Source organism: Acipenser ruthenus, chromosome 23, assembly GCF_902713425.1.
Source record: "Acipenser ruthenus chromosome 23, fAciRut3.2 maternal haplotype, whole genome shotgun sequence".
NCBI lineage: Eukaryota > Metazoa > Chordata > Actinopteri > Acipenseriformes > Acipenseridae > Acipenser > Acipenser ruthenus.
The window spans coordinates 18738238-18755082 of NC_081211.1; the positions used below are offsets into that span (position 1 = coordinate 18738238).

The 16845-nt window shown below is 36.8% G+C and overlaps 1 protein-coding gene across 1 annotated transcript in view; it reads right to left on the reverse strand.

Annotated features, from left to right (window-relative positions):
• Nucleotides 1-13124, reverse strand: part of LOC117413428 (hexokinase-2-like) — a 28229-nt gene extending 15105 nt beyond the window's left edge. The window contains exons 1-4 of the mRNA XM_058996760.1: nt 12909-13124; nt 8185-8234; nt 6330-6389; nt 1338-1412 (exon numbers count right to left, since the gene is read on the reverse strand). Of these exons, the coding sequence (XP_058852743.1) occupies nt 1338-1412; nt 6330-6389; nt 8185-8234; nt 12909-13110 (387 nt within the window). The 5' untranslated portion in view covers nt 13111-13124. The remainder of the gene's footprint in view (nt 1-1337; nt 1413-6329; nt 6390-8184; nt 8235-12908) is intronic.
• Between the last annotated feature and the right edge of the window lie 3721 nt (nt 13125-16845).

The window sequence follows — 16845 nt, forward strand, 5'->3', positions numbered from 1 at the left end:
CACATCTGGAAACCCCTGTCTGCCTTGAAATTTCTGCCTGGGAGAGACCTTGCTGATGCAGTATAACTACCTTGTTGCTGTGCTCAGTCTTGCCATAGTGTATGACTTTTGACAGTAAACTGTCTTCAGCAACCTCACCTTGTTAGCTGAGTTTGGCTGTTCCTCACCCAGTTTTATTCCTCCTACACAGCTGTTTCTGTTTCAGTTAATGATTGTGTTTCAACCTACATATTGAATTGATGATCATTAGTACCTGTTTGGTATAATTGTTTAATCATACACCTGACTATATGCCTACAAAATCCCTGACTTTGTGCAAGTGTACCTAGAAGAATTGATGCTGTTTTGAAGGCAAAGGGTGGTCACACCAAATATGGATTTGATTTAGATTTTTCTTCTGTTCACTCACTTTGCATTTAGTTAATTGATAAATATAATCTATTAACATGTCTATTTTTGAAAGCATTCTTACTTTACAGCATTTTTTCACACCTGCCTAAAACTTTTGCACAGTACTGTATATATATATATATATATATATATATATATATATACACACACACACACAATTTCCCTTAGGATTACTGTTAATTTTATTTTGTACTGCACGATACACATCACAAACAAAAATATACAAAACAATTAAAAACAAAGCATTAATATTGTAACATTACTGTTATACCATATACACACACATTGCATAATAATACAAAGCAAATTAAATATCTACTTGCTGAAGCGGTTTTTATTTTAGCAGACAAATTGCTCAGTTGTACAGCAGGCAGCAATGTAGCAAAAGTCACAGGGCAGTGACGTCACTTCCCTAGCAACAAGCCTCCTATGTTGGGAAAGGGTTCTTTCAATGCAGCAGGTTTGTGCATTTGAGAAAGGAGAGGAAGACTCATAAAATTAGTTGGAGACAAGCTGATGAGAAGCAATTACCCTCCGCAGTAAGAATTAAAATGGTGTGCTGCTTTTTATGTGAAAAACTAGAAAAAGCAAGTCAAGAAAGTTAAAAAAAAAATATTTATGATATATTCATAAGTGAAATGGAATTAATACTGGGCCACAGTCAGACGATAAACGGGACGCAGGTTGCGTGTCCCTGCATTAGACCATTGCGTTCTGGGAGATGTAGTTTTCTATCCCTCTCAACTACTGGACTACATCTCTGTCTCCAATGCACCTGCAGTGTTACTAGCGATACGTGGACCAATAGATCTCCCTTCTGCTATTCTACCCCATACTTTACCACAATATACTGTATATACATGAACATATTATATATATATATATATACATATATATGAAATTAAATATGGTGCAATTATCTTTACCTTGTTGACAGCCCCGTTTATCTTGCCTTTTTCATCCAAGATCCCACTGCTTCCACAGGAATTGAGATGCACTGGCTGATACACAGAATTATACAGATATTTAATTTCTATTTTTATGTCATTTTCTATCACACCCCCTTTTCAACACAGTTTCAGATTCTGATATGTAATGTTTTTCTGGGGGCATGTCAGTCTTTTGCTGGACCAAATCAACATACCAGTATAACTGGAACTGCAATGCAGTCCCTCCATATTACTTTAATGCCAAGAACATGTGGTCATGCAGCAATTAAAAACAAATGTACATCTAGGACAATTGCAGTGTCAAGAATAAGCAAATGGAAAGTAAAAACAACAAAAAAACACCTTCTCTAAAGCTGTAAAATTAAAGATCAGGAAAGAAGTTCCACCCAGAGGACCAGTGCTTCACACAATTGATCTTTTCCTCTGACCAACATGCAGTGTAGGGGGAAGTATACAGTAAGTATAAATTATGTCATTGATACTGGTGAGTGAGCAGACCCTCTACACATCCCTTCCAGCACCAAATGAAGATCAAATCCTGCATGTACAGTAGCCACACTGCAACAGATTACAGTGCACCTCTGCAAGTGATGATACAGTGGCTCCCAAAAGTATTCACCCCCCCTTGGACTTTTCCACATTTTATTGTGTTACAACATGGAATCAAAATGGATTTAATCAGGAGTTTTTGCCACTGATCAACACAAAAAAGTCCATAATGTCAAAGTGAAAAATAAAATCTACACATTGTTCTAAATTAATTACAAATACAAAACAGAAAAATAATTGATTGCATAAGTATTCACCCCCTTGAGTCAATATTTGGTAGAGGCACCTTTGGCAGCAATTACAGCCATGAGTCTATTTGGATAAGTCTCTACCAGCTTTGCACATCTGGACACTGCAATCTTTGCCCATTCTTCTTTGAAAAAATTGCTCAAGCTCCGTCAAGTTGGATGGGGACCTTTGGTGAACAGCAATTTTCAACTCTTTCCACATATTCTCAATTGGATTGAGGTCCGGGCTTTGACTGGGCCACTCCAGGACATTGACCTTTTTGTTTTTAAGCCACTCCAGTGCGACTTTGGCTGTATGTTTGGGGTCATTGTCCTGCTGGAAGATGAATCTTCTCCCAAGTCCCAGGTCTCTTGCAGACTTCAGCAGGTTTTCCTCCAGGATTTATCTGTACTTTGCTGCATCCATTTTGCCCTATATCTTCATGAGCTTTCCAGGCCCTGACGCAGAGAAGCATCCCCATAGCATGATGCTGCCACCACGCTTCACGGTAGGGATGGTGTTCTCAGGATGATGTGCAGTGTTAGGCTTGCGCCAAACATAGCGCTTAGCGTTGAGGCCAAAAAGCTCTATTTTGGTCTCATCAGACCACTTGGTCTCAGAGTCTCCCACATGCCTTCTGGCAAACTCTAGCCGAGATTTTTCAACAATGGCTTTCTTTTTGCCACTCTCCCATAAAGGCCAGTTTTGTGAAGCACCTGGGATATTGTTGCCATATGCACAGTGTCTCCCAGCTCAGCCATGGAAGACTGTAACTCCTTTAGAGTAGCCATAGGCCTCTTGGTGGCCTCCCTGACTCGTGCCCTTCTCGCTGGATACTCAGATTTTGAGAACGGCCTGTTCTAGACAGATTCACAGTTGTGCCATATTTTCTCCATTTCTTAATAATGGACTTTACTGTGCTCCGGGGGATATTCAAAGCCTTGGAAATGTTCTTATATCATACCCCTGATTGGTGCTTTTGAAGAACCTTGTTCTGGATTTGCTTTGAATGTTCCTTTGTCTTCATGATGTAGTTTTTGTTATGAAATGTACTAACCAACTGTGGGACCTCCCAGAGACAGGTGTATTTAACCTGAAATCATGTGAAACACCTTAATTGCACACAGGTGGACTCCATTCAACTAATTATGTGACTTCTAAAGACAATTGGTTGCACCAGAGCTTATTTAGGTGTGTCATAGCAAAGGGGGTGAATACTTATGCAATCAATTATTTTCTGTTTTATATTTGTAATTAATTTAGAACAATTTGTAGATTTTATTTTTCACTTTGACATTATGGACTTTTTTGTGTTGATCAGTGGCAGAAACTCCTAATTAAACCCATTTTGATTCCATGTTGTAACACAATAAAATGTGGAAAAGTCCAAGGGGGTGAATACTTTTGAGCGACACTGTAGATGTTCTACAACAATTAAGCAAAATGCTACCCTGAGGCACAGGTTAAAAATAGCCGTGTCCTACAGGGAATCCACAGGGTTCCATGGGCTCTGGCATGCCAGGTACCCACCCCCACAAACTTACAAGAAAATACAGAAATACACATTTCAGTATTAATGATCTTCCAATAACTTGACCATGCTTATTGTCTTATCTGTGTCCATTGTTTTCCCATACTGTAAAAGAAAGAATGTATATATATATATATATATATATATATATATATATATATATATATATATAGTGTATTCAGTAAAGCACCAGCTAATATGCAAGAGCTTGAAAAAGTCAATTAAAAGCCTTTCTTAACATATTAAAATGTTGTTTGCAACCTACTTATTGCAGAGTTAACTTCTTTGATTGATTATGAAGCTAGGGGTGTATTTTAGTGACCCAAGCCTTTCCAGACACAACATTTTTTGGGAATCTAGTTGGGTAAAGTTACAGCCATGACTCTAACTTTACACAGTAAGCAAGGATAGCAATCATTGCCACAGCTGACACCTGTAATTATACATGTGTGTTTAGAAGTATTCGGTGGTACTTCTAATCGAGTTGACTCTTTGCTGTGCGAGTGATAGAGTACGAGAGAAAGCACACTCTCAACTTAATTAGAGGTAGCCACCTAACACTTATAGGGCAGCAGTGTGGAGTAGTGGTTAGGGCTCTGGACTCTTGACCGGAGGGTCGTGGGTTCAATCCCAGGTGGGGGACACTGCTGCTGTACCCTTGAGCAAGGTACTTTACCTAGATTGCTCCAGTAAAAACCCAACTGTATAAATGGGTAATTGTATGTAAAAATAATGTGATAGCTTGTAACAATTGTAAGTTGCCCTGGATAAGGGTGTCTGCTAAGAAATAAATAAATGACTAATAGAATATCAAAAGTAAGGCTGTGTTTTTTCATGGTAACTGAAAATTCAAGATATTCCACAATTAAACACAATATTTATTAAAGCAGAAAAAAACATTCAAAATGGATCATTTTCTCTTAGTTATTGCACAATAAAATGTTCTTAAATATTTAAATGCTTACCTGAAAAACAGTAAATGCTAAATTGTAGAATATTTTGTTTATGTCCACCTTTTTAAATACATTCTACAGGGTGTTTTATTTAAAAGTTTACCCAATAATAAATTAGAATAATGACATTAAAATATTACATGTCCTTTTCAAGATGTGTATGAATAGCAGGGAATCTAAACACTAGTCATGTGACAGTTAATGACACTGTTAATGCACAACGCTATATTAGTGACATATTGGAGCAATTCTTTGAAGAATTACCGCATGAGGAACAAACAAACAGCTAATTATTCCACTGCTCGATTGCAAGAAGTGTTTGATGACCGAATTGAGAGCTACAGCCTGTGGTCTCCAAGGTCACCCCACCTGAACCCTTGCGACTCTTACCTGTGGGGCTATTTAAAAGGACAATGTCTATTGCAATAACCCCACACACGGCTGAGGAACTGCAGAGAAACATCACAAACTTCACCAACCCTATTAACTCAGCAGCAACTGCGAGCTGTGTACCTGAACTTGATTCTACGATGTCAGCAGTGTAGAAATGCCAATGGTGAACGTTTTCAACACCTACTGTAGATGCGAGTGTATTTTGGTGTACAAAGTGGGCACATCAGTGTTTTGCACCTTCTGAAAATAAGCTGCTGTAACAGGGCGAGCAGCCCTGTACGTATTATTTATGTATTTATTTATTTATTTTTAGAACGGGGTTCCCCTCTCCGCCCCTGTGCAGATTATTATTTTGTGTTTGTTTGTTTTATGATTTAGTTGTGTAAATATGACGGCGAAACGCCACAGGTTTTGTTATTGTTTTTGTATTGTTTATTTGTATTTATGTATTGACGGCGTAGCCATGTGTTTTGTTTATTTTGGTTAGTAGCGTGGATGGGAAACCCCATCCACAGTAATTAATAAACTCATGCAGAAGGTGGCCATCTCCCGAATTAATTAGGTGATTTAATTTGTTGCTAATCGGGAGATGGTCACCGGCAATAAAAGCATGCAGCTCGCTGCACTCGTGGTGGGTGTTAGAGCGGAGAGAGCGAGCGAGAGGAGCGATAGAAAAACAAAACTAAAAAAAAAAGAAGATACAGGAACAGTGAAGGCTACAGCCCAGCCTGACCAGTATTATTTATTATTTTGTGTTCAAGATTTGTTTCTGTTTGAACCTTTTGTTTTGCTCTGTGAGCAAGTGTTTTTGTTTAAATATTTATTTTATTTTTGTATTTAAATAAAACGGCGCCGCCTTTAACTGCAGTACTACTGGTGTCAGATTTAGTTCATGTCTCTGCCTGACGTCACCGCCCAGCCAGCCTGCTACAGGTGCTATTTGCAAAATAGAACCAATTATGAATTTCAATTGCTTAACAAGCTGTAATGTGAGTGTATTTTCAAAAAAGCGCAAAGCCTGAAGTTCCATTGCTCCACTGACATATACGACTTTTGAAAATACATTTTGCCACCTATCTGATGTCACAAAGGTGTTTTGCAACCTGTTTTTCCCTCTGCCCCTTTTGAAAATCAGGCTGTTAATCTGTTTTTATAGAATCTGTTGTGGTTTGAACATTTATAATTTTTGTCATTGACATTCTAAGTGTGAGCTCTACACTCTCAGCGATATAAGTGTAGTTGCTGCTAATATGTTCCAATGGGGAAGTGACATAATAAAAAAAAGCAATTGAAATATTGTTTCATTAACTTTACCTCAGAGTTCAGAGTCCTCTTTTTCTCATCCAGGGAACCACTAAAAAAAGGAGGCTGCGTCTGATAAACAGAATGATACAGATATTAAATTTCTATTTGATGTCCAATTCCATCAAACCCCCTTTTCAACATAGTTTCAGATTTTCTGAAATAATGCCAGGATCCTGTCGTTATGCAGCAAAATCATTCTGATGAAAATGTATAGAAATATTTCTGAAGTCTGAAGTATTGTTCCCTTACCAGCAATTAATAGATCTGTTGTCATTTGTGAACACACAGGTGTGATTTGCCGTGTTAGGTAAACATCCTTCTTGTTAATTGTGTTTGATGCAAAAGCACATATGAAAGCTATTTCTTTGGTTTAAAACAGTAAAGAAGACTGAACAACGTAAATACTAAAGTAAATTCAGTACATTTTTGAATGTATCATATTATTTCTGTATAAGGAAGAGAACCAAAATCTATAGCAATAATAATTGAAGGAAAGGTGGAGAAAAGATGGTCATTCAGAGATATGTTTAGCTACTCAGCCAGCTCTCTGAGCTTGGGTGACTACCATTACAAGCTATAAACTTAACTTTGTAAGAAATGCTGCATTGCTTTTCTAGTGAGGCACCCCATTTCCATTCCTCATCCCAAACAAGTCCTTTTAAATTGGGTGTCTGTTTACTTTAGCGAGCATCTGAGAGGCAAAACATGGCTTACATCTTTGTTGCTAATTGGTCATTTTGAAACTTAGACTGGTTTAACAATTTCAGGATAGATATGATTCATAAATTATCTGGCAAGTGTTTTTGACAGACAACCTTGTGGAGTAATAATATGTTTAGTCATTTTTCTATAATGTTTACTTGCTGTGTCAAACTTCTAGGATTAGAGATGAACTAAGACAGGGTTAAAATTATTGATGGAAACTGAATTTAGCAGACATAAGTTGTCTTCACAGGAAAAGAGATGGGGGGAATATAGAGAAATATTAATGAGACTATGTACACCAACTGTACTTTAAAAGAGTGTATTTGTACTGTGAACTATAATGTATGCTCCATAACCCATAATTTCAGAGTGTAAATAACAGAGTCAGTCTTTGTGAAAGCAGATTAACGAAAGTAGGTTGCTAAGGCAATGACCTCTTTTACACTTTGTGGTTAGACTTCTCAAGAAGTACAATGCCGACATTGGAGGTCACTTTAGCACACCATGTAAGCTGGTACGCTTTTTGAGACGCATTCCTCCCGGTGACCCTGAAGGTGTGTGCCGATGTGTGTGCTACATTATTTTGTATAGAGATAAAGTTTAAATAATATGTGTGTAACTCTTGAATATTGGAATGAAATAAAAGAACAGAGTATATATGTGTTTTCCTTACAAACTGGTAATTCCCTTAGCAAACTGATAAATGATATGTGCCTTCCCCATGGTATTTTGTTGCCTTTGCGTGGACAAATAGTTCTGTCCAGTCCTCACATGCAGATGTCTGATGAAGCATCTGGAGTACACAACCTTGTTCTGCGCATAGAGAGGAATCATCAATATAAACAATATTGTTCTGACCTGTTTTTCTATGGCAAGAACTGTGAACCATAATGAAACAACATGTGGTCTAAAATAGGGTATTATTTTGTTATTGTGGGTAATTGTCCTTTAAAGTTGTTTTTTTTTTTTTTAATAACATGCAATGCATAACAAAGCTTCCTTGAGGGCACCACTTTTCTTTGGGGGTGGGGTGGGGTCGGGGGTACTTTTGCTGATAGAACTGTACTGTAAATCACCCCTATAGGTCCTGGACCCGTTTGACAACCAATGCCATGAAAAATAAATAAATAAATAAAAGGAATAAGTAACATAAATTTACCATGCTATTCGACTTTATTTGATGACCGATGCTCATTTTGAAGGTAATTCCTGGTGACAGAAAAAAACAGTTCACATCAGTGTCTAGTTTTGATCTATTTTTTAACATAACTCACATATCAGAAATCAACCAATCACAGTTAAATATTTGCTAAAATTACAGTACATAAACACCACACCTAATTCAAAGGGAAAAAAAAACACATACCTGGTACCTTTTGTAAAATGGATCATCCTATTTACTTCACTCTTTCTTTACATTTTGATAAACTTTACATTAGTTTCTCAGAAGAAAATATTATCAAAATCGCTACAGACTTAAACACACGGCTGAACTTTTTTTTTTATCTCACTAATATTTTCATTTCAGGTATCATACAATAATCATCATGTCAGTTCATGAAATGTACAGGGAATAAAAACTTACCAGTGCAGCATGAAATATGACATTAACACATTTCGAGAAAATGTATCACTTGACATTGTTTTGTTTTAAATACATATTCTTATCAATGTTATTATCTGAGACAAATGTTCTTAATTAAGTTAATAAGATTTATAATGCATCCCATATTTTAAAACCATTCTAATATTCTTTCTAAATTAATGGCATCTAATACTTCTCAAAACGTTCTTTGTAAGTAGTGTCGAAGAATAATCTTCTTTGCCACCAAAGAAAATAACTTTACAGAGGAGTGAAAAATGGACACCGCCCTGTCAAGTCATCACACACTGTATCAATAAGGCTGATAGAAATTAAGTATTTCTCCTATTGAACTAAATAATATTCACAAATTACAGAAACTACTTGGGGAATGTAATCAATGTATATTTGCAGAAAGGTTGATGTGAAATGTAAAAAGGGTGTGTCATACGTTGCTTCATAACAAAAGGGCTAGTTTTAATATTTACCAGATCAAAGCGATCTATGGAATTGAATGAGAGGGACGAGAGTTGTTTTTAAGAATAAACGAATAGGTGTTGTAGCTGTGAATTCTAATTGAAAACCGACTGATAAAGAATTAAACGTCTGTAATATCCTATTAATTAGAATTCATCTGGATATTACTTTAAATATTTACTGAGTCATATGGCTCATCTAGTTAAAGCACTGCAGCAGGGAGCGCAGGATGAGTCACACAACTTGGACGGCACCAGTTCACTTCCAGGCTGTGTAAATAGGCTGAACTTTGCTGGGAACCCCGAGGGGGGCGTCACATTGTCTGACGCTCCTGGGGTGGGGGATGGGAAACAGGTAGGGACCCTTTCTCTTCATCGCGCAACAGCGAACCCTACTGGCCAGACACCGAGCACATTCAGAGTGCTTAAAAAGCAGGGCCGGGATCGTTAGCCCACCCACCTGGATTGCTCAGCGTAAAAGCGATTCTGGCTTTAGGCTTGTGAGATCGGAGGACACTCACATATCCTCAGAACGTCTGTGCTATGTCGGGACTCGCTGCGATGAGGAGAAGAAAACATAACTAGATATTCCAAATTGGGGGAAAAAGAAATAAAAATAATAATTGGTCACTCTAAATTAAAAAAAAAAAAATAGAACATAGGTGACAATGTAACGTTACTGACAGTGGTATTATTGATCCACCACATATGTGCAGTGTAATGAATAACGTTGCAATACCACGTTGTTTTGCATATTGGCTTTTTTTATTTTTTATGATTGAATTTAGAGTTTTTTTCCTTGTTATAATGTAGGTGCTTTAGCGCATCCTTTGATGAGGTCAATGTGTAGTACCAAACTCAGCCTTTAGGTTTGCTGTGTGATGAAAGTAACAACGCCAACTGTGTATGTTTTGCTGTCGTGCAAAATCAATGACAGTGGCCCTTTTCATGAAGTATTGGCTGCTGCAAATCAGCCGTCTACATAGACGTCTAACTTTGAATATGGGGGGCTTCCACTTTTTTTCGTTCATTATATATGTATTAGCCTATACCTTGTTGTGTTTGGCATTGGTTTGTCTTTACAGAATTTAAAATAAAATACAAAAATTGAAAAGTATTCAGATGGGCCACATTTATAAACAATCACAATAAAGTCTCCCTACACGAACATATTGGTTTAACCCAAGGTCTGCACCGTGACTAACGACGTTAACAATAAGAAAAAACGTTAAGTGAATGTGAACGCGGGAGGCAGTCAGGAGTCGACTGCACGAAATATTAATACTTTAATATATATATATATTTTTTATTTATGATTCGCAAAAATATCCGAAGGAAGAGAGAGTATAATACGGTTATTAAAAGAAAAAAGGTAAGAAAGACAGAGTAGCAGACAGTTATTAAATTAAACAATGTTGAGTTTTAGAATTAAAAATTAGGTTAACGTTGCCGCGGGGCCATGAACAAGTTCAAGTTCAATTCCCACAAAAATCTTTTATTATTGAAACTTAGATTAAGCAGTAGCAAATATATCAAAAAGTGGCATTTCAAAATCACATAAGCATGATTTTATTTTAGTGAAAAAGTTGGCAACAATTATGTTTACATTAAAAACTTGTAACTTAGTTGTTAATTGTTAATTTTCAAAACATGTGTACTTACTAATTTAAACATTTAGATATATTATGTCCCTGAATGACTGTAAAAAAATGTAGAAATAAATGCTGATTTATATGATGATATACTGATATCGGCTCCATTGGTCTGGGGCAGGTACATTTCAAATACTTGACGCATCAGTTGTTATTTATTTATTTATTTATTTATTTATTTATTTATTTTGGTGCCTAAGGATGCGGGATGCGGGAGTGCTGGCAGTGCGGCCGAATTTACAACTGTTCTCTTGTTAACGTATGAGCAATGTATGGTTGAGCTGCCCTGCCTGTAATATTAGGAATCAGTTGTTTCAACCAATTAGCATTACCGTGTGGGGGCGGATGCTTATTGTTTCAACCTATCGGCACCAAGCATTGCTCTGCTATAGCGAGGGTTTACTTTCCGAAAGCCTCGTAGCAGCTGGTTTCGCTGGTAACTGAGTTCAGCTTTGTCTGATGACAAAACGTGAAAAACATTCTCTAGCATCCAGCACTACATTTAAAACAGGCCAGCAGTGTGGAGTAGTGGTTAGGGCTCTGGACTCTTGACCTGAGGGGCGTGGGTATTTAGTGTGACGGTGTAACTACAGTTAAACGATTAACCAATAGAAATCAAATAGTTTAAACATATTTTTTATTAAACGACATTTACATCCCTACATTTTATATTTGTATGAAGTCAGATTAAATGGTATTCCTTTGGTAAGTGGCAACATTTCATTTGAATCAGAAAAGCAATACTATTTAATCTTATTACACCTTGAGCCATGTCTCAGCCTATACTGTTCACTCAAGAAAAAAAAAAAAAAAAAAAACTCGGCCAACTTCAGCAAATAAATTAGCCTTCGTAAAATACGTTGTTAATTTAGATTGCAAGAAGCTTGCCAAAAGATAGGGTATTTGACACATTTAATCACCTTTAATAGTAACATGGCTGAAAAAAGTCCTAGTATCTATTAATCACAGCACACTAATGATCCAAGCAGAAACTGCAATAGAAACAGAAATACAGAACAAATACCATGTCATATTAAATGGTAAGAAATTAAATATTTCGAAAAAAATAGATTCTATGAAGTAACCATTTAATAAATAGAAATATTGCGATATGATATAGTTTCATACAGGAAGGGCCTGGTTTGCAGATTGGACACTGGAGGATAGCATAGAGATAGAGAGAGAGCCAGATGGAAAGTGGCACTCAAAGAGAGAAGATGCAGTTTCTTAGCAGAAAAGGGACTAGATTTTCAGCAGTAATCAGCAGTAAAGTAGAATCTCGGAATTTGATATTATTGAATTGCTACTGTGTAATGTAATTACTATACTTGTTGTGTAGAAATTAAATTACAAAGACAATAAGTTAATTTATTCACAAAAAAAGTTTTTGAAAGTAAAAGATTCCACTGAATATCACCGTATCTGCATTCACTTTCAATATGATACCAAATCAAACATTGCCAAAGTGCAAATAAACGCTAGAGCTTCCCCATAGCTTGGAAGTTATGCACAATATTTCCATACTGTCCCAGTTTAAGGACTTAATCTGGTCGCCTTAACCAATGAGAACTCCCATTTTATAACAGTATTGGGAAGTGTTAAGCTTGTTATCTGCAAACTTTCTAGAGGTCTGGTTTGAATTTAAGCACATTAAGCCACGTTAAGCATTTCTCACAGTAAGCGTTTTAAGATGTTCCTCAAGTTCTGCCATCATGACATTCTAACAATGGAACATAACGGACTTTACTCCTTGTGATGTAGAGCTTATGATGTCAAATTCTGTCTTACAATAACACAATTAAAAAGTGGCCATACTACACCAAAGCATGACAAAAAAGTGTTTATCATTTCAGTGACAGCAGCGCCCTATGGAACAATTTTACTTTCACTTTTACTTAATAGTCAGCTTACTAGAAAACCAGAAATGACCAAACATTGAAAAAAAAACTATAAACGAATATTAATGCAGCATGTATTCAGTTCTAATACAACAACTACCTACTACTAAACTGCAAATAATACGAGATGTACAGAAATATTGAATCGAAAGTGAAATTATTATTATTATTATAGCAGTATATTCTTAGCTATTAATTTTCTTCTGTCTTAAGAAAAGTACGAGACAGATAGACTGTCTGAAAGGTAAGTGGATTGGTTTTAACATGCATTGTACCTGTTTCCGATCCGAACCGAAGCGCTTTTATCTGGCCGTTTGGTCGAGAAGGGTGTATTTGCAGACGGTAGGCTCCCGTGTAGCTCCAACCCTGTAATCGTAAGTGCGCAGTTCCTAAGTCAAACCCCCCGATCACGTGATAAGGATGTTTATTTTGTGAACACGAGCAATGGTATTGTTTAACATCGAAGGTTGTAACCATGAGTTGGTGAAGTATTGAAAAAGGAAGTGGATATGGTACTCACTATGTGCTAGGCAGAAATAAATGCAATAACTAAACAAAAAGTCATGGAATTATGGCAAATTCAATGGGAACACAATCATAAAGGAATGTTTTATTATGATATACAAAAGGTTAGGGTGAAGCATTTAGAGGGGAATTGAACAGGGCGGAAGAATAATGAATAGATTGAGAATTTGACATACGGCATTGAGTCAGCATCTTTCTAGAATAGGGAAACATGTAGATGGATTATGTGGAGATTGTCAAAGTTTGGAAACTGTGCAACATAATATTTTGGAATGTAGTAAATTCAACAAAGAGGTGTTAATAAATCAAGTGAATGCATTAGAGGTGGATAATAAATTAATACATAGTGTATTGAAGGAGGAAAGAGGAAAACAAAAAGGGAAAGAAAAACATAGAATATAATATATTCAGATTACTGGAAAAATAGCCCTATTTTATGTCTACAGAGCGTAGTACGCTCCACCACTGCACCTCCCTCGCTGTACAATTCGTGCGCAGCTCTTAAATACGTCATCATCATGCAGATAAGGTGTATTTCACTAACCCAAGCACCCCTATCACGTGATCATTTCATAAGGAACCAAACAGTAAAACTAATAAATAATGATACGGATCGTTTCAAACACACACATTTTTTTTTTAGGTTGTATTATTCTCATTCACCCAAACCATAACTGTAAACCGTATTGTAGTTTTGTAGGCACATTTTGAAGAAACATTGATTGATTGATTAGTTAATTATTTGTATCCCCCTTTATTATTTTCCAAATGTGTCGTTTTTTACTCCAAAATTAAGTACAATTTTGAATTACAGTAGTTAGTACAAATAAGTGTTTTATGGGCTTTGTGAAATCGCTAAATATACAGGAACAGAGTAAGAACTGAAATGTATGTTCTTTGTAGGATACATTTATATTTGACTGATTAAATTATCTGTAATTTATAGGTTCTTTTTGTTTAATCTTTCACATCTTGCTGTGGGAAGGTCTGATGTGGTAGTGTGCAGAGAATCATTTAATTTATATAGCGCCTTTCATAGTGGACCACCATCACAAAGCGCTTTACAAGATACAGCACCATTAACATTATATCCCGGTAACTGAAAATATTTATAAAATTAGGAACATGTATACCTTTATAGAAAAAGTACAAGGCCTATATTGCAAGTACTAGTATATCTACTACTAGTACTACTGTATTATGCTATACTGTTAAAGGTGTTAAAGGTGTGTTTTAATAACATGAAGGAGGAATACATTAGTTTAATTAGGGGCACTTCTGTACTCATTGGTTAAATGCTTAATCATCTGGGGTGGGATATGCATCTGGGGAGTTAACATTGCTAAGCATGTTTACCATCATTAACATCATTTCTCCATTGCGGTCCTTTGAAGTTTCTGTCGTTTCTCCCCTGCAGCTAACACCATTTGTGTTCTTCTCTCCTCTGCCTCAATCTCCCTCTTAACACACTCTTCTTCATGTGTCATGTAGTGCTCCTGCTGTTGTCTTTCTTTGGCACAACTGACTGAGGATTCAATCAGACTGCACATTAAAATCAACACTTGGGCCATTTAGATCGCCCCCTACCAGTTATAGAGTTAAGCGTATGACGGCAATAGTTGTTCGTGCAGTCGAGAGCCTCCGCTAGCTCCGCTACTGGCTGTTCAAGGCTGGCGCGCGCCGTCAAAGAATAAAAGAAGGGTAAATATTATTCGCTGTGCATCAACAAATTCATATTTATCATACCCCTTATTCCCCACCTTCACGCATTATTATAAATGTTGGCCACCACGCTATAAAGGTTTGCTTCATGTTTAAAGTTATTTTTTTAAGTAATATAATTTTGGTATGCTTTTTGGCACATAGAAAGTAAAGGAGGGAGAAACAAAACGGAATTGACCACAAAAATAGGTACCTCTAAAAGAAAGAAAGAAAAAACATTAATAAGTAATGCTAAACAAATGATATAATCATTATAATTGTAATGTAATGGGATTAATATTGGGTCTGTTATAGCATCCCATCAGTATGTGGCGCTTTTAATGTTCACAGAATGCTTTTAAACTGCTACAGATTTGTGCTCAACAACTTGACCTTGAAAATCAGTAAGCAAACATGTTCTGTTCCATCACTGGAATAGCATATTCACACTGGGAAAGATTCACTGCCTCTCGTGAAAACGTACATATTCCTGTTCCAGGTGATAAATGGGTTTCCATGAACTGCGGTTTCTAGCGAGGGTATAAATTGGAAGTTTTGTTTTTTGTCATTAAAAACGTTCGCAGAGCTCCAAAAGGCTACATCATTTTGTAATATAATTTATTTTAACTGATAACCAATTAACAAAATAAAGTAATATTAAAAAACGTACAAAAGTTTGCATAAATATACAGAAGGCAATCGTTGGGAAAAACACACAACATTTAAGCTGCTCTGTAAAGCAGGTAAAACGCATAGGACTGCCAGCGTGCAAGTAGAATTTAAATGCAGTGGCAAATGCTATAGGAACACGGCGACCTTAAAATAATAACATTCTCCCCAGTGCTTGCACTTAATCCTCATTTTAAAGTCACCAACAGATTTCAAAATCGTCCCCCCTCCCCGATGGATTTATTATTACTGTTCAAAGTGTGGATGCTGTGGAAGCATGCATTGTTTTATGAAGGTAATGATGCTCTTGCAAATTCCACTTAATAAAAATAAGCAGAGACATGGTTCGTGTACTTATGAGCAGAGTAAGGCAATATGCCAATGATAACCCAATTATTACACAGAACCACCTGCAACATCGTCCCTTCCTATCTCTCGAAACGGACTTAATCAGCACAGCAAAAGTTCATGACAACAGGATGATAATTGCTCATCCAGGCACACCTAGCTATTTTCAAGAGACACAATTAGCCGGCGCGTTTTGCATGAGTAGTTTGCATCTGCTCCAGTTCTTGCACTTTCTGTGTACACAAGATGAAGATGTTGATTCGTTTTGTGTCTCTGGAACAACATACCGGTATCAGCAAGGGTTTTCTCCTTGGTTTCTAGAGAGGAAACCCGAGTGCTCAATTTGCTGTACTTGAAACTTTAAAATCAAGACAATATCAGCTTGTCTAATTACATTATTTAAATTGTCCAATACATTAATAGAGTATTTTTGCACGACATTATAAACTATGTATGCTGGCTGTGTAACATTAGCTATAGCAGCACTCTGCTAAACCGGTAGTTTTAGAAAGCTATGAAACAGCACCGGTGCAGTTGGAAATATTTGGTTAAAACTAGTTATAGCATCGAAACGTCAGTATCATATTTCACGTTGCAGTAGTTTCTCTTTCGGTGAATCGACTGTATCTACCTGTAGCAAGTGAATGCGCAATCACGGAAACGTTTAGCCATACCGAATGGGGAGCGAGACACCGTCAGACTGCTCGGACACCTGTCCGTCACCAGAATTCAGCAGGATCATCTTCGCAACTGAACAGAGACTTAACACTAAATCAGCGCGATTTTTAAAGCATGTCACCTGGCAAAAATAAACCATGACTACACTTTTCCTGCAGTAATCTGCCAACTGACACCATAGGAACAGCGTATTATTTGTTACACAGTAAACTACTGAAGATGATGTGGTTGGTCACTGTACACAGCAGTGGTTACTTCAAGCTTGGACAACATACGACGGCTATTTTTAAA